At 43.9% G+C, this 19,394-nt stretch overlaps 1 protein-coding gene across 1 annotated transcript; it reads left to right on the forward strand.

Moving 5' to 3' along the window:
- Positions 1-221: 221 nt before the first annotated feature.
- Positions 222-12,410, forward strand: NDUFB5 (NADH:ubiquinone oxidoreductase subunit B5). Its single transcript, XM_080929646.1, has 6 exons — positions 222-380; positions 6,146-6,234; positions 7,380-7,446; positions 8,665-8,726; positions 9,651-9,757; positions 12,209-12,410. The coding sequence occupies exons 1-6, from the start codon at positions 257-259 to the stop codon at positions 12,327-12,329; spliced, it is 570 nt and encodes a 189-aa protein (XP_080785772.1). The 5' UTR covers positions 222-256; the 3' UTR covers positions 12,330-12,410.
- Positions 12,411-19,394: the final 6,984 nt, after the last annotated feature.

Below are 19,394 nucleotides of genomic sequence, written 5' to 3' on the forward strand. Positions count from 1 at the left end.
TTTGCCCTTACTAAACATGGCCGCTCCCATGGCTCTCTCTCACCGACTCCTAGTATGCCGTAGAGTTTACAAGGCGTTCTCCGAGCGCCCCACCTACGACGTCGTCACTGTTGTTCGCCAGCGCCTGCTTATGAAGCTAGCAAGCACCGGTCGCTACCCTCACTCAATATGGCCTCCTCCAGCGTTCGCTCTCACTGGTGGATTGTCCCTCCCGGCTCCCGTTCCTACCTCACTTCCTCCCGTGGCCGGAGTAGCCATGGCGGCCATGAGCCTGCTGCAGCGGGCTTCGGTAGCCGCGCTGACAGCGCTGTCTGGCCGCCGCGCTGTCACTAGACTCGGAGTCGGAAGTTTTCTCACACGGAGCTTTCCGAAGGCTGTCGGTGGGTGCGGGCCTTGGAGACGCGGGTGAGAGGTGGGAGGGCTGTTTCCAGGTGACCTTGGGGACCTCCGAGGGAGAGAGCGGGGACAAGGTCGGGCTGGGGCTCTAGAGGAGACTGGGCGCTGGCTGTGTGAAAAGCTGCTGCAGAAATCTGATGGTCTTGTTTAAGCTCAGCGTTTGCGAAGAGCGTTGCCACGCCGGGCGCTGCAAACTCGCAGCCGGCTAAGACAGGCGCGGAGCTGCGGCCCGCGCGTCCAAAGGCAACTAACTACGCGCTCTTCGTTATTGAGACAGGGTCTTGGAGGTCCGAGGCTCCTGTCCCGGTTTCCAGGGAGTACAGGATTGCGCTACGTCGCTGGGCGTAGGGCAGAATCAGGATGGGTGGCACCTGCAGCTCGTTCTAACCCGCAGATAGAAGTTGCTGAGAAGCGCACTCAAGTGAAGGCTGTAACGATGTTCCTAGGCTCCAGGTGACAGCCCCGTTGGGCACAGGGGTAACTGTGTCCGTGAAGATCACAGTGTCTGAGAAGTCCACGAAAATATATTATGCTTGTTTTTTAAAAGAGCGAACGAATGTGAGAGAATGTGTAATGGTGAGTTCAGCGCAGATTGTAACCGCTGTATGTTAATGCAGTCGTGTCTTTAATGTCTTGCAGTGGTTCTCCACCTGAGAGTCGCGACTCCTTGATAGGGGTCACCTAAGACCATAGGGAAGCACAGATGTTTACATTATGATAACAGTAGCAAAATTATGGGGTGGTAACGAACATAATTTTATGGTTGGGGGCATCACAACATGAAGAACTGCGTTAAAGGGATGCAGCATTAGGAAGATTGCGAACAAACAAACAAACAAACAAAAAAATTACCCTAAAGCCAAAACATTCTCTCTAACCTCCAAACACCTTGTCCTGTTTTCCCCTTTTTCCCAACTTAATTTTAATTATGCCACATTCTATACTGAGGCAGTATGCATAGGGGCCTTCTGGAACATGCTAGAAAGGGTCAGTGCTTTTAAAATGCCCAGCAGGAATTTAAACTGCATGCAAACTCCATGTGCTGACACTACTTGATCAAGCCCTTTTGCACATCATTTTTTATTATAAATATCCTCAGATATACAAGTAGAGATCCCTTGAATCCTCCCCCAGAGGTGCTGAGTGTAGTCTAGCTAAACTGAGATAAGACTGTGGTTCCTCGTTCTATATTATTTCTCACTCTTGCAGTTCTGAGAGAACCACAGGTAGTCGGTGTCCTTTCCAGTGAGAACAGAGAAGGAGTGACTGTTTGACTATGTCCCTGCTTTCACAGGCATACCGCATCTGCCACTGCTCCATGAAGGTTTTCCTCTCTTCCACCAGCTCCTTGGACACCCCAGAAAGATTGTTAGGCCCCTCTCCCATCTTCTTTCCTCTGGAACTACTAGGCTGCCGAGATTCAAATCCTGGCTGCAGAATTTTAAAGCTCTATGACCTTGAGTCAACACCTACTGGAAGCTAAAGTGGAAGGCACTTGGTCATGATCTTCATTTCCTCTTCTGGAAGATGACCAGCTGATCTCCGAGATACCTTACAGAGTTGCTGGGAAGTGTTTTGAGTAGGAAACATTTTTAGCACCATGCACCGAAGCTAGACAATGCACACAGGATTAGACTTACCCTTTTATTTTACTTGCTCATTTCTTTGGTGCTGCTGATGAAATGTAAGTGCTTATATACTCTAGCCAGGTGAGTTCTTTTCTCTAGGCTACATACCTAGCCCTTCTGAGAGGTGGAATTCCAATCCAAGATCTTCCTGTCATTGCAGGGGGCCCTTGAAGGGCACCAGCCTCTCTTCTTTCTTTCTCTGCTTCCCAGCCACTAGAAGGTGTGCAGTTTGTCCTAACACATAACTTTCATCACGCTTTGCCACAGGCCCAAAGCAGCAAACCCTTCCCTTCAGCTTGCTGTGGGCAGAAAACATTGAATCCCTTTCCATTCTGAAGCTAATATAAACAGATACTTCTCAGGGTAGAGGAGAATGGATCAACAGATCGTGAATACAGTACTGTGAACTCAGATGAGGAGTATACAATGTAAAATGAATACAGGAATCACCTTAACATGGGAAACCGGCAGAAGTAGGGTGTGGGCTTTCTGGTGTGCCTGGGAAAACTGGGTTCTCAGAGAAGGGGGAAGAAGGAGACCAGGACCTAATTGGGGTGGAGATGGGGCCTTGACACAGCTAAAGTGCCTATGCATATAGAGGCCAGAAGACAGCATTGGGAATCAGCTCTCTCCTTCCACTGTGGGATCTGGGGATCAAACTCAGGTCATCAAGCCTTGCACCAAATGCTCTTCCCTTCCAGACCACCTCTTAGAATCATTATCAGTTTGTCATTGAGAAGCGATAAAAGATTGACAGATGCAAGGAAGTGGACTTGACTTTTTTGGCCCAGGTAATTAGAATGGCACCTTTACTGAGAATTTAGAGAAAGACAATGAATGACCAGTTTTGGATTGTTTGAAACACCAGTGATCCCACAATACCTGCCTCGATGTGTCAGTCACTGAAGCTTACTGGAGAGACTGACTGAGCTGCACATATTGGCCTCTGACCTCATGAGCTTTAACAAATTATCAGGGTTAGTGTTCTTCCCACTAAAGGAAATTACCAAGTGTTGTGTACGGGAAAAGCAGGAGACTAACACTATTTGGGGAAATCAGAAAAAGAGCTGTGTTGGGAGATGACCCATAGCTCTGAAGGGTGAGATTTGAGACACAGGCAAAGGACCCAGGGCATAGGGGCTGATTCATGCAGAAAGAAAACCCAGGAGCCAGGAGAGATTCTTTGGGGATACTTGTCTTCTTAGACATCATCTTGTTATGTAGCCCTGGCTGGCTTGGCTCAGGTTAGATTCAACCGGTCTCTGCCTCCTGACTGCTGGAACTTCAAGTTATAGGCTACCATGCTCCACTCGTCTTGGGGATATTTGTCTTGGGAAGCCAGAGATGAGTTGGGAATGAACACTTCTTTATTTGAAGATAAGGGCGTGTGATCAGGTTTTCTGAAAGAAGTGGCTTGATCGTCTGGGCTGACCTATATCACACAAGATCTCCATATTGTATTGTGGATTCTTCAACAAGAACAACTGCTTTGGAAAATGGGCAAGGCAGTCAGTTTTATCTTCAGCTCCCACATTTCTAGAAATGTTTGAAGCAGAGAGCTGCTCTTTTTACACATTGACCATTGATCTTCCCTTCAGGAAGAAATAGTAGAGCCCTCTTTCCTCAACAGTTCTTTAGCTATTTAAAGATGTGTAATCTGTTGAGTTTCCAGCACCCACATGGTGGCTCACAGCCATCTGCCTATCCTGTAGGGTATCTGATACTTCATGGACACTGGGCATACATGTGGCACACAGACATGCATGCAAGCAAAACATACAAATAAATCAAATACAAAGAACCAGCACTTTGTCTCCATGCAGACTTCAGTGCTATCGTCTCCAGGTCACTTGCCAGGTTTGTAAACAACCTGGCCCCTTACGTCCTCTATATAAGTATGTGCCCTGCCAGGAGGGTCATAGTTCAAGCCTGCAGTGCTTGGAGAGCTCAAGGTTAGTCTAAGCTATACAGGGATACTGTCTCAAAACAAAGCAACCGTGTTCTGGAATGGATACACTTCTGGAATGGTCAGAAGATGAAAACCAGGTGACTTTCTGTAGTCTCGTGTAACCTAGGCTACCTTCAAACTCTGTAAGGCTGGATTGTCCATGGATTCTTTTGTGGGCAGCCAAAGGTTTTGTGGACCCAAGTAGGACTTACTACTTACTTTGTGTTGAGACTTTCAGATTTTGCCTTTTGTAAGTGTGCATGAAGACTTATTTAGGACTCAGTTTCATTATGATTGAATTAGCCATTTTTCTAAAAGTTGCTTTGTGTTTCCATGGCTCAGGTATGCTGTCTGTCTTGGTTTCTATTGCTATGAAGAGACACCGTGACCATGGCAAGTCTTATAAAGGAAAACATTTAATTAGGGATGGCTTACAGGTTCAGAGGTTTAGTCCACTTACCTACCGTCATGGCAGGAAGCCTGGCAGCGTGCAGGCAGACAGTGCTGGAGAGGCAACCGAGAGTTACATCTAGGCAGGCAGCTAGAAGAACAAAACATTGAGCCAGGCTTGGGCTTCTGAGATGTCAAGGTCCACCCTTAGTACTACATTTCCTTCAAGGCCATACCTCCTAATACCACTCCCTACAGGGGTCATTGTTCAAACCACCATGGCGTCTCTACCCACTCAGGTCAAGGCAATGGAGGGGCGCTGCCTACTGGCTTGCTTTCTTTAGTTTAGTTTTCTTTAGTTCAGTGAATTGGTGATAGTTTGTAGTACCATCCTGACTTTCTCCCATAATGGTAACTTTTAAAAGGGTTTCTGAAAACATGTCGGTCCCTTATCTTGTCACTTCTGCAGTGTTAGTAGTATGATCTGTGGTTAGTAAGTTCATGCCCATATCTGATTTTCTAGTGAATTAACTTCTTAAACCCTGTTAGCTGCTGCAGGTGATTAAAATCCAGACAGCTCCCACCTTCAGACTGTGGGCAGTTGAAAGTGAGGGGATTAGTGGCAGGTAGAACTGAGCCTCTACCTACATGCGAAATACATTCCTCCTGTCACCTTTCTTCTGCTATTATTTCCTTAACAATGCAATGTAGTAGTGGTTTGCATGGCGTTCAGTATATTCAATATTACTAGACGTTATAGTACATAGGAGAATGTGTGGGTTATTGTATGTCATTTTACTGAAGGCCCTGGATTATCTGGAGGTTTGGTATCCAGGAACCCAGAACTAGTTCCTCATGGATACTGACAGCAAAGGATAGTTGTGCAGACTCATGGTTGTGTGGCATGTCAAAGTGGGGGTGGCATCTGACGGTACAGCATCAGCACAGATGTTCTATGAAGGAAGGGACTGCAGGGTTGTAGCTGTTAAATTCGAATAATTGGAACTTTCTTTTCTTATGCTAGCGTCACCACCCAGAGGTCTTGGCCAGGTTCATTTTCTTTGCTGTTATGTTTGCAGTTCCTTCAGTGGGAACCCTGGGTATAGAGTGCTGATAAAAAGTCTCACAGCTTCTGGGGAGCTGGAGCAGAGGAAGAGGCTCGAGGAGCCACAGTCTGCCTCTACTTATCTCCAACAAGGCCGAAATCATCCCAAAACTGATCTGAGGAGGATATTCCTAGTCAGAAGGACTTATAAGTGGATTTTGCCTGTGTGAGGGATGGGGTATGGCCTGGTGGTAGAATGTCTGGCTAGCATACACAGGTTCTGAGTTTAACTCTGTGTAGGCTGTAATAGTCAGATTCCTGCTAGAGATGGTGCTGGTCCTGTCTACCTGCCTGTGTTAGGGGGTGGTGTTCACCTTTGTTTTAGGGAGCTTTAGCATGTTAGTTTTCTGTAGAGGAAGCAAGGGTGAGCAGCTTGTCAGGAGCATCTGCCCTCCCTGCCTGCTTCACACTACCCTGAAACGATTGTAAGTGAGTTAAAGTGAGGAGCTCTGCAGCTGAACACTCACCAGCTCGTGTAAGGACTGGGCTTCAGTGTGCTTCCTGAGAAAAAGTAAGATACAAGGGGCAGTGGCAGCTGTACTTGAGAACAGCCTGTCCGTCTCTGAAACGTGTTCTGCCTGCTCTGCTGTGCAAGCAGCACACATTTACTCGCATATGTTGGTGGTCTTCTCTGCACCCCCACCCTATGAGCCCTGTTGAACAGTTTCACATTTCCAGCTCCTGTGCGGCACAGTGGGGACCATGGCAAGAGACTGTTTGTCATCAAGCCTTCTTTATACTATGACGCTCGCTTCTTGAGATTAATGGTGAGTTGAAATGTTCTTAACTATAGTATGTCTAGGAGGAAAATTCCTATTTAGGAGATGTCTTTTGTTTTAAAATAGTTTCTTTTTCCCCAGAGGATACTGAGATTGGGTATCTGATTTGCTACTGAACTTTTTAAGTTTTAGCTGGAACCATTTTTTCAAAGCATGGATTCACTGGGACTGCAGGTCAAGGGCCAGCCATTCCTTCTGTTCAGGGTCATACAGTTTGAAGTCCAGTTTGTGGGCAGTGTCTGCATCAGGTCCCGTGGTCCTCTCCCAGCCCCATGAAAAATACAGCAGATTTACAGACCTTAAAACTGAGTCACTGAACTGGTCATTGTATCACTAAGATAGGTTTTGGAAAAAATTAAGATAGTTTTAGCAATAGACTCACTGGAAGACTTCTGAAACAGCTCTATTTTGGGTGTGTGTGTGTGTGTGTGTTTTGAATGCGGGAATGTTGATTTTAAGGCAATATTGTTAATCCAGCAGGAGTGTAAATAATAATACTGTTTAGAATGCTGCTTGTCTGTACCGCCCAAGGGCTTAGAAATGGTGGCTTGTTTTCTCCCCTCCCCCAAATCCTGACTGTGTGCACTGTCTCTCATCCCTCCCCCTCCTTTCCACTGTGCACACTGCCTCTCCTTAGCTCTTCCCCCTTTTTAAAAAAAATTTATCAGAGGATCTCCTGCTATCCTAGGCTAGTCTCAGATTTGCTGTGTGGCCAAGGCTAACTTCAAACTCCTGATCCTCCTGCCTCCACCTATGAAATACTGGATTCTCTGGAGTGTGTTGTCACACATAGTTGAGTGACCTCTTTTCATACCAGGACCAACTCCAGTGACATCCAATGGCTGAAATGTTACAGTTTTTACACTTTGTTCTTAATTCAGAAATTAAGATAATTTTCTTTATCACATTGCTTTAACTAAGAAGTCAAAAGTCATTTTGCACATATATTGTACTCTGCTAAATTGTTGTGTCTAAAAACTAAATCAGAGGAATGTGGCAGTAATCAGTGATTTGATTCTGATTTCAAAATTGTCATGCTTGTTTAGTAAGGATAGGAGGAACTCAAATGAGGATAATTTTGGTGGGAGAAGTAGAAAAGACCATGAGAGAAACCTTTATGTTTTTCCTTACAGAAATTCTACCTTTTGCTGACTGGGATCCCAGTTATAATTGGCATAACCCTGGTGAACATATTTATTGGTAAGTCCCCCATCCAGCCCTTACTCCATGAAATAATAGCATTTGTAAACAAACACACATATTTTTTAAAAGGAAGTGAACATTTACATTATTTACTCTTGCATTGCTGTGACTAATCACCTGACACAGATTTTCTCAGGAAGAAGGGTTTGTTTTGTCACGGTTTTAGGAGAGACATTGGTCTACCATGAGAAATGGGAGGGTACTAGGAACAAAAGAAGCTTTGCTGGAAACAGAGAGGTGGGCTTGATGTTTTTAAAAGCTTCATCTGGTCCTGCCTTCTAAAAGCTCTGAAACCTTTAAAATAGCATGTGAGCCTGTGGAGGACATTTCTATAGAGGAGGTGGCTTCCAAAGGCCTTCTCTTCCTTCTCCCTGCCTTAGTTCCCGTCCAGCCATTGTGAAGAGACCATAATCAAGGAGACTCTTATAAAGGGAAGCATTTAGTTGGGAGCTTTCGGAGGATTAGCCTATTATCCTAGTGGGAGCATGGCAGTGTGCGTGGTGCTGGAGCTGTAGCCCAGAGCCACATCCTGATCGTAAGCAGAGAGACAAGCTAGGCCTGCTGGGGCTTTTGAAACCTCAAAGTTTATCCCAATCTACACACTTCCTCCAACAAAGAATACTCCAATACCTACTCCAGTGAAACTAAAAGTCCTAACAATCCTCTCACACAGTTCTGTCCTGTGGTGACTAAGCATTCAAATGAGCTTATGGGATCATTCTTATTCAAACCACCATATCTCCTTTTCCAAAATCAGTTTTGACAAGCTAGATGAGGAAAATAGAGTAACGGTAGAGTTAGGAAGAGAGAATGCGGGAGATGGAGAGACACACAGAAAGATAGGCACTGACAGAGGGGTTTAAAATTCTTAAGGTCTGGAAGCATCAAATGCACACAAGGTCTTCTGAACAGGATTCTAAAATGCTGAATTTTTTTGAATCTTAGAATACTTTGTCAGGTAGATTTACAGGGGAGCAGATAATGTAAGAACCAGCATGTCCTTCATTATGTCTTGTTATAAGAACAGAATAGGAAACTGCTGAGATGCTGGAGGTCCTGTCTTAACACCTGCAAGATGGCTAGTCCCTCGTGAGGGAGTTCAGCACTAGAGGAATCTTGAGGAAGCTAGTTTCTGAATGTGGGGTGGAACCTGGTGAGGAGCTGGGGACACTGGCTGTAAATGCTAACCCAGCATCGTCAACATTTTCTCCCTAGGTGAAGCTGAACTTGCAGAAATCCCAGAAGGCTACATCCCGGAACACTGGGAGTATTACAAGGTTCAAAAAGCTCATTCAAACTTTTATTGGGTATCTTGTTAATGTGATAAATGTCTTAATTAAACATTTATGATATATTTTTTATATTTAGTTTTTTACATCAAGTAGATAATACATTTTTTAAAATTTAATTCCCTTTTAGATTGATTTATTTTATATGATTGGGTGTTTTGCCTAAATGTATGAATGTGCTCCACATGTGCTTGGTACTCCACATGTGTACTTGGTACTCCACATGTGTGCTTGGTACTCCACATGTGTGCTTGGTACTCCACATGTGTGCTTGGTACTCCACATGTGTGCTTGGTACTCCACATGTGTGCTTGGTACTCCACATGTGTGCTTGGTACTCCACATGTGTGCTTGGTACTCCACATGTGCTTGGTACTCCACATGTGTGCTTGGTACTCCACATGTGTGCTTGGTACTCCACATGTGTGCTTGGTACTCCACATGTGTGCTTGGTACTCCTCATGTGTGGAGACCAGTAGAGGGTGTCAGATCTCTTGGAACTGGAATTTCCAATGGTTATGAGCTACTATGTGGGTTCTGGAATTGAATCCAGATCTTCTGCAAGAGCAGTGAGTGATCTCAGCTGCTGAGCCATCTTTATAGCTCATGCTATTTTTAATAAATAACAATTATGGTATTTTTTTATTAGAAAAGTTAAGTTTTATAGGTTAAATTAAATAAGCATAAAATTGGAGTATTTCTGCAGTCCTGTAGGAAGACCTTTGCATTTGGATCAGTAGAATTTGGTTTGTCTCCTACCTCGCCCCTGAGCTGCAGAGATGCTGCCATTTAGGTGCTTATCTCAAAAGTGGGCAAAAATAGCGTGAGCCCAGTGGTCAGAGTGACTTAAAGCACATCAGAGTTGTTGGCAGGTAAGTGTTTCAGTTACCTGACTTGAAACTTTGCTCTCAGCATCCAATATCACGGTGGATTGCCCGGACTTTCTACGATGGGCCTGAGAAGAACTACGAGAAAACCCTTGCTATCCTCCAGATCGAATCTGAGAAGGCCGACCTACGGTAGGAGAGTGGGGCGGGGCACAAAATGGTTTAGAACGGGATGTGTGAGTGAAACATTAGATGGCTCTCCTGGGAGAAAGGGGAATCTTTGCTGACTGGGGAGGTGATGGCTCATACTGAAAGGAATGCTCTGTCTCTGTCTTTGTCTCTTTCTCTGTCCCCTTCTAAATGGTCATGGGTGTATGTCTCTGTGTATGTGTCCTATGGAGGCCAAAAGGGCATCAGATCTCCTGAAGCTAGAGTTACAGGCCTTGTGAGCCACCAGACATGAATGCAGCAAGTATGCTTAACTACTGAACCATCTCTCCAGCCCTGGGAAGAAATTCTTAAATAAGCTACTCTGTGTTCACAGTACTCCACTCCACAACCTGCCTGACTTCCTTCCATCCCACATCATTAGAAACTACCCTGTATAACAACTAGAAACCATCTGTAAGCCTGTGTACCTGTTTCTAGAGAAAATGTTACTAGAATTAAGTTTCATGAGTGCAGATACAACCCTCTTATGAATCTGGCTTATCCCTGTGCCTTTAGTTAGTTCTCTTCCTGCGAAGAACGTGCCTTGAGTACTACTGTGTTTCTCTCAGTCTACAGTGTGCTTATTTTTTTGTTTGTTTGCTTGGTTTTGATTTTTTTGGTGTGTATTTGTATGCAAGATGTATGTGTATAGGGGTGTGTGTCTGTGTGTACAGTTGTGTGTGTGTGTGTATGTGTGTGTGTGTCTATGGAAGTCAACGAATCATCTCAAGTATTGTTCCTCAGTCTCTAGTCACCTATTTTGTTTTTTATTTTTAAATTTTGAGACAGGGTTTCTCACTGACCTGGAGCTTGTCAAGTAGCTGGGTTTGCTGCTGGTCCCCACCTCCTTAGCAGTGGAATGTGGGCCCGGATGGTTCCCTGGGTTGGGGACTCATCCTTGCAAGGCTAGCACGTCACTGACTGGCATTTCCCCAGCCTTGCTGTTTGGGTTTTTGGCTGTATCTTGTTTGTTTGTTTGTTTGTTTTTTTTGTTTAATTTTTTATTTCTGTAAGAACTTTCTACCACAGTACTATCATTTACATCATTTCTGCTTCCTTTCCTTCCCACTCCAAGTCTTTCCTGTCCCTACTCTCTCTCAACTTTATGAACTCTTTCTCTTTAGTATGACAGTTACATATTTTGTGTAGTTATATTTAAAAGAGTAGGGGAAAGAAGCGTTTAGTCTTTTCTGAAGAGTTGAATAAATATACTCTATAAGTCACAGCTAAAAATGTATATAATCTCATAAGTAAGGTTAGAAAGCTGGCTAACGCTTAGGAAGTGAACTATGTAGTTGTACATTTCTGTTCATAAAAAGATTAATACATATACTTTGGAAGGTCAAGGGTTTCGTGGAGAAGGGTTGGCCTTGGCTGTAGAGTTGTGAATGTATTTTCGTGCTGTGGAGATCACTCACAGTAGAGATGTATCATGCCAGCTGCCTGGGCTCTGGATTGGTGGGGGTGTTTTGGCACTGGTTTTTCACTGAATATCTAATGTAGGCCATTCCGTGTGATGCTGGTGAGGGGCACTCCACTCTCTGGATAAGTTCTCTCTTAACATTGATAGCAGCAGGATAGGCAGACGACAGCACGTCACCTCACCGTACAGGATCCTCACACGGGCGCATTAGTAGGCATTCTGTAGCCAACTGTATTAACATTAACATTGAAAAGGTGGGATGACAGAGCAGGCTTGTCACAGAGCCACGGAGCAGGCCTTCGGAGAAGCAAGATGACAGTCAGCAGTCCCAAGTTGGCTTGTATGTATAGCAGATGTCTGCTTCCATGTGCCTGGCTGGCTGTGCCTGACTATCCGGTATACAATGATTAGCTCTGTCATTGGGATTGTGGGACTGTTTTCTCTTTCATTAATTTTTTTAGTGTATGAAATAATGGCTTTCCGATGTCATCTCATAAAGATGTATGTTACTCATCTTTACCTCTTTTTACCTTCTCTTACCTTTTTCTTCCTTCCTGCTGATCTCTTCCTGTCCTCCTATTAGACCCTTTCTGCCCCCAGTAGTTCTCCATCATCTTTTTTTTGTGTCCTGTGTATATCTACATGTATCAGAATGTGTGAGATCTGGATTCCACATAGGAGAGGACATGATGCCTTCCAGCTTCATGCATTTTTCTGCATATGGCATGATTTTATTCTTCTTTGTGACTGGCATTCCATTGTGTACATGTGACACATTTTCTTTATCCATTCAACTGTTGATGGACTCCTAGGCTGCTTCCAATCTTGGCTGTTATGCACAGGAACATGGAGAGTCAGTGATGTGTCTAGTGTGCCAAGACCCCTGAGCAGTGTGGCTGTGGGGTTGTGAAGGCATCTTTGTCCTATGGTGGTTCTGTTTTGAGGCTCACTGCTATAGTGGCTGCACCTGCTCATGTGTTCATATGCAGTTATTATTCTCTTTGTTACAGGTTAAAGGAGTATGAAGTTCGAAAACTGATGCGTTCCCGGGGTGATGGACCCTGGTTTCAATACCCAACCCCTGAAAAGGAGTTCATTGATCATTCTCCAAAAGCAACTCCTGATAACTGATGATTCATCTGTCTAAGAACAGTGTGTTCCTCTAGTGGGAAGAAATGAATAAATACTCTATTTTTACTTGAATGCACACAAGCATCTGTGGCTGTTTCTTCATGTGGTTCAGGTGATGTATTTTCTGTGGGCCTTTCAGCTTCATCTGTTGAGATTTACAGGGCAGTAATTAAAGCTGGAGGCCTGGGAATCTGTGTTCCTAAAGTGATACTGTTGAAAAGCTTTGATGCCTTCGTCTGGCAGGTAGAAGGTGCAGAGGTCCTGTGAGTATTCAGGAACTGCAGTCGTCTGTAATTGTGGATGGGGTTATTTGGAATTTTAAGTTCACAGGAAATGCTGAACCAACCATATGAAATTATCAATACCAGAATAAATAAATTTCAGTAAACTAGCCTTAGAGTTTATACTGTAGCATCTTGCTTTACTTTGGGGGTCATTCATTTTTATAACCACAAACACAGGCACAGACACTTGAAACACAGTAACTGAACTTCCTTAGAGTACTGTTTTGTAAACACTGAAGGTGCTTCCTTCCTAAGTCTGGCTGCTTTCTTACTGGTGCTAGTGTTTGAACCCAGGGCCTTCAGTAGGCTAAATACACACTCACCTCAGAGCCACACCTGCACTCTCCAGCTGTGCTTTTACTTTTAGGTCCTTTAGAATGCCTATGCAGGGCTGAGGATTTGGAAAACTGGCAGACTGCCAGCTCACATGAAGCCCTGGGTTTGGTGTCCAGTCCTGCATGAGGTGTGAGTTAAAGCTAACTCATGCCTGTCTGTTATCAAGCTTTTACTGTCTGCTGAGCGTGGCTCCAAAGCATTGGCTCTTTCACATCCTTGCCAACATCGCCATTTTGTATCAAGTCCTCTTACAGTCTTTTACAGGTGAGGATTGGAGACTTGACATGTGTTCAGTGTTTACAAAAAGTAGTTTTCATTTCTAGTGTTTGTTGTTTTTCAACTCAGGACAGTCTTCCTTTCCATCTATTCTTCGTTCTTCATGACAGTGAAGTGGATTCAGATTGTGTAGATTCAAGCTCACAGTTCTCTGTGAGGAACATGGACCATGCCAAAAGAGGAATAGGCTTGAGACTGCCAAGGCACAGAAAGTTCAAAACCTGGAAATCTCAGGACTTGAGACTGACAGAAGTGGAACTAGCTCCTTCCCTGTTTCCATACCTGCTTTGGAGCATGTAACCCAGAGACCCCCAACCAGTGGTCACAAGTAGTCAGTCACGTGGCAGAGCACCTGGAATTCTTCCTCATGTGAATAGAGCATCACCAGCATCTTAGCATCAACCAGTAGAATCTTCACAAATCCCAAGGTTCATGTAATCCTGTCCACATGGAATAAAGCACACAAGTCACTTCACTAAGGATCTTTTGAGACGGGCTGTTTTTACTGAGCTGTAACATTCCGGGGAGGACTCTCACCATGCAGCACTTGTTGCACTTTTGGGCCCATCTGCCTGGCCGAGGCTCACATCTGAGCAGAGCGGTGCCCTGACATCTCTGCCATAGCAGCTGCAGGTCCCAGGACCCTGGGTACCCTCCGCACCAGCTGCAGGAACCCCTTTACTCCTTTTCTAAGACTTCTGGCATTCCTCACCAGTTGAGTTCTGTGGACCCTATTTGTTGCCGGCTTTCGACCCATTCCAGATGTCACCTTTCTGAGCAGGTGTACTAGTGGCATCCAGACACTGTGAGAGGTGAGGCAGAACTCAGTTTTCTAGGTATTGTCCTTGGCCAAAGAGGAAGGTGTCTGTTGCTAACTAAAAACAGATGAAAGGCCCCAGGCCCACTTGTCAGGCTGCCTGCACTGACCTTCAAGGTCTTCTGGAGTGCTTGTAGCTCCTCCTTTTTCCAGAAGGGGGTGGCCACACCCCACTACCCCAAAGTTTTGTTCTGAGGCTTCTCTAGGCAGCCTCACAATTCTGCGTACAGAGTGAGAGAAGGATATAGGTCTCTGGGCCCTTACCATTTTGTAGGAGAAATAGGAAAGGACAGACTATGGATGTATTGGATCTGTAGATATCATTCTCTTTTGTGGACTGTGTTTTCTTTTTTCTCTCATTCTGACCATAGTTTCCCCTCCCTCCGCTCCCCTCAGGTTGCCACCACCCAGTTCAGTTGTAGGTTTCCCTTTGCCATTTTTCTAATACAAGGATTCCATCATTCCTGTGTTCTACTAATATGCAGAAAGCTTAGCACAGAAAGAACACAATCTTATTAGAAATAGTTGTTAAGTCTAATGTATAACAGGAACTTACAACTCTTTACAGTCATGCTTACACACACACACATCAGTATTCCCACTTAATAGGCTTTGAAATGTTGAATAAGTCACATTAGGTTATATCTGATAAAAGGTATATTCTTTGGAGGGGAGTTAAAAGTTATTCTCTTGGGATTTTTGGGGGGACGGGAAGCAGGAAGTATTGGAGATGAAACCAAGGGCTTCATGTGTGCCAGCACTCTGCCATTTTTCCAAATCCTCAGTCCTATATCAGCATTCCAAAAGGATCTAAAAGTAAAAACACAGGCTGGAAAGTGCAGGTGTGGCCCTAAGGTGAGTGTGTATTTAGACTGCTGAGGCTCTGGGTTCAAACAGCACCAGTAAGGAAGCAGCCAGTCTTAGGAAGGAAGCACATTGTCTGCACCTGGGACTTGCCTGTTTTGTAAAACCCTCTCCTTTGGATGTATAAACATTCAGTGAGGTAGGTCCTGTTATCTCATAACTAAACACTGGCATGATCTGTAGTAGATGTCTGTAATCCCACCACCGACTAAGAGGATCCTGGTTGCACACTGGCCTGTCATTGTGCTTCTAGCCAGTGATGAAGCCCCAGGTTTAGTGATGGACTGAAAAATAAGATGTAGTGAGAGCCTATATCCAATTCTCAGCTCTGAAAAAATAGAAGATAAGATAGATTAGACATGTGGACAGACAGACAGAGGTTGAGCACTCCCAGGTTTGTGGTGGAAGAAAACAAAATGCAAATTATCTTCTGATCTCCATATGTATGTCATGACTTGTTACACACACAAACATCACACACACACACACACACACACACACACACCGAAAGAGAGAGGAGGGGACTTTAAAATTAGGCATATGTCAAGAACAGCACATAGTTTATTTTTAGGGCATTAATGATTGTCATGCATGTTCCATCTCACGACACAAAACAACACAGAAAACAATGCCCATGAACTGACGTGGCAGTTAAATGACTGGCAGCTCTCTAGTTAGTAGGACCACTGTCAGCCACAGACATTAGAATGGACAAAGACTAGACTCTAGTGAGATTTCATCAGTAAAGTGGAAGAATGTTTTCTTGCTTCCTGGCTTGCTTGCCAAACACATTACTCAGGGTCAGATTTGGGTTGGCTGTGTCCAGGTTCTCTGCCTCTTATTCAAAGGGTTGATTTGAGGGCACGTAGGGTTTTAAAAGCAGAAGTGACAGTTCAGGTAGATGTGCTGTTGAGACTGACAGCTTGCTAGATGTACTCCTTGTTATTTCTTATGGGGTTCAGATACAGGACTTCAGTGACTCGGTATATTTTGGTTCTTTATTTTGATTGGCAGATTTTGACATAACTAACATGATCAATGTTCATGTTTCTTCCCATGATGCATCTGATTTTAGTCATATGCATATCAAATTATTCATAAGCATGAGTTGGTAAATTGGAGATTCTTCCTAAAAGCTTACTTAGAGGACAATGCCTTATTGTAAAAACACCCAAGACCAGTTTAAGCCAGGTCAACCCCTCCTTTCCTCTTAGATGAGTGTATTGGGAATACACTTGAATAGAAACTGGTGATTGCTAACCGGAGGTGAAACTTAGCCATTGTTTATCCTATTCATTTTAAGTGGGTATGTACAGCTTGATGCAGATGGGGGTTCTGGGTTGCTAACAGGTCTCTAGGTGCATTATTCAGAGAAGAGCGTATGTACATGGGCAAGGGTCTTAGGTTTCCAAGTGCAATGTTAGAAGAGGGCCCATAAGATACCAAACCAAGTAGAGTCCCAGGTTGCTCTCCTACTCCCTATGCTTGCCTGCCTCACTGAGCAGGACACTCCTCTTCCACTTTTACTTTCCTGTTGCCATACGGGGAACAACTGCTTCCAGTAGGCAACCCCATGATTATGATAGACTCTCTTGTCACAATGCCAAAAGCAACAGGACATGGGGGCATGGGGGTCTGTGCTCTCAGACATGCACTAGGGGAACCCAGAATGTTAAGCACACAGCACAGGGAAATTTCCTTCAAGGAAATGCAAAACCTATTTTCCAAAAAGAGGGTAGAATGGATGTGCTTTCCAGCCTTTGCACAATCTGTGTGGCTGGAGACTTTTCAGCACTGGATTCTCCAGACCCTTCTTGTAAACTCGTTTTTCTCAGTGTATGGAACTATCTTTATGGAAGGTGTCATATATACTTTAAAAAGAGTCCCAATATAATTACGTCTGATCTGTATTTAGTTAAATTTGTTCCTGAAAGTGACTTAGGAATGCTTTATTATGAATGTGGGATTGAGATAATCATCCCAAGAATAGTTTTCATCAGATCATGCTGAGCTTAAAGAGGCCTACAGTAAACCACTCTGGGTCAGACTCCTGAAGTTTAAAGCAACACTATCTGCTGAGCCATGTTGTGTTGAACTATCTTCTTGCCTCCTACAGCTTAAATTACTCTGCTGTGAAGGCTGCAGAGACCCCCCACAACTAATCAGTTGTGAAATCTCTTATCATGAGTGAAAATAAATCCATCTTTTAAAATTGATTATCTCGGGTACTTTGCTACCGTAATGAAATAATGGGTAACAGTGACCAAGATCAACTTGCATTCAGTCCATCACAGTGCTTACATAAAAGGTGAGAAGCTAACCAAATGAATAGTAATACAAGACACTTTCAGATTCTACAAAAGCTGTGAAACACAGTGGGGCAGAGTGAGTTGCAGAGCAACCAGGGCTATACAGCGAAACCCTATCTCAAAAAACAAGACAACACAAAACAAACAAAAAACCCTCTGTGGGGTGGGGATGGGGAGGGAGCTGAGCAAAAGTGATGATCGTATTTTAAATTGGCATATTTAATAATGGGGTTAAATCTATGAGGAAAAAAGATAACCAAAAACGACTGTCACTCATAAAGGAAGGTCATACACTGCAGCCAGGTAAGTGACCTTTGTTCATGGGGCCTGTTAGGCAATGGCTGCAGGCCTCTGTACCCTTGGTGATGCACACAGCCTGCTGCTTCATGAGTTTGCTCTTAGGGACCTTAGCTTTTCAGAGGATAATAATGCTTACAGGAGCTCTACTACCTGGGACATGGCATCCAGCCCGATAGCCATATGCTAAGTGACAAGCACTGAATAAAGAGACAACTTTTACTCCTTCAGAGACACAGACTCTGCAGGCAGACTGCTCGTAGGTTTGGAACTGAGCTGAGCTCTCATCTGCAGTCTTTCTTCATTATTACATACTGACTGCCTCCCTCAAGTCCTGCTGGGTCAACAAGCATATACAACTTGTTAGTGATGGGTATTTGGATTGCCCCTTTCCAGATGAAGTTCTCACTGGTCCCTATCATCAACTCTTCCACTCACAGCAGCTCATCACAAGCAAGAAGGTGCTGCCAGTACTATGATGATGAACATTATACCATCATCACCATGTCCAGTACTATGATGATGAACATTATACCATCATCACCATGTCCAGTACTATGATGATGAACATTATACCATCATCACCATGTCCAGTACTATGATGATGAACATTATACCATCATCACCATGTCCAGTACTATGATGATGAACATTATACCATCATCACCATGTCCAGTACTATGATGATGAACATTATACCATCATCACCATGTCCAGTACTATGATGATGAACATTATACCATCATCACCATGTCCAGTACTATGATGATGAACATTATACCATCATCACCATGTCCAGTACTATGATGATGAACATTATACCATCATCACCATGTCTTGGACCAAATTAGAATGCTATCTACTGATGTGTATCTAAATGGGGGATATATTTCATGGAGTTATCAATTGTTAGTATTCTTCAGGGGTAGGCCAAAATGTATAATAGGCTGCTCACTTGGCTGATTGGACTTCTATGTTGATACTAGGTACTCCCTAGGTTAGATATGGGTCATGGTTTAACAGAATCTTTAAAAAGTACTAAATAAAAAAGCATATCCTATGATTATTATATATTTTTCTTCCATACAGGTTCATAGTCTTGATTTTCGGGAATGTTGGTGGAGGAAATACTTCTGGCATCACATCCCTCTCTGGTGAAATGTCTTTCAGTCTTCTATTATTGTGAAGAGACAACATGATCAAGGCAACTTTTATAAACTAAAACATTTGGTTGGGGATTGTTTACAATTTGAGAGGCTCAATCCATTACCGGCATGGTGAAAGAAACATGGCAGTATTCAGGCAGACATGGTGCTGGAAAAAGCTGAAAGTTCTACATCAGGATCCAAATGCAGCAGAGAGAGAACCCTGGATCTGACTTGAGCCCTTACAACCTCAAAGCCCACCCTCAGTGACACATTTTCTCTAACCTATCCCAGAAAGTAGATCCTCTCCCTAAACATTCAAATTTACAAGCCTATGAGAGCCTTTCTTATTCAAGCCACCACATTGTGCTTTCAGGGTAAAACTTCAGAATTGAATGCCTAATTTATACATTTCTAAACTCTTTTGCTGTTCTTTCATTCACATACCAATGAGTGAGGCATACAGAACATCAAATAAACAGGACAAGAAAAGAAACTATAACATTGTGGTGGTTTGAATATGCTTGGCCCAGGGAGTAGCACTATTTGGAGGTGTGGTTTTGTTGGAGGAATTGTGTTACTGTGGGTGTGGACTTTAAGACCCTGTCCTAGCTGCTTAGAAGTCAGTCTTCTGGACATCTTGAATAAAGATATAGAACTCTCAGCTTCTCCTACACCATGTCTGTCTGGATGCTTCTGTGCTTCTACCTTGATGATAATGGACTAAACCTCTGAAC

This window comes from Micromys minutus (assembly GCF_963924665.1).
Source record: "Micromys minutus genome assembly, chromosome: 15".
In the NCBI taxonomy this organism is placed as follows: Eukaryota; Metazoa; Chordata; class Mammalia; order Rodentia; family Muridae; genus Micromys; species Micromys minutus.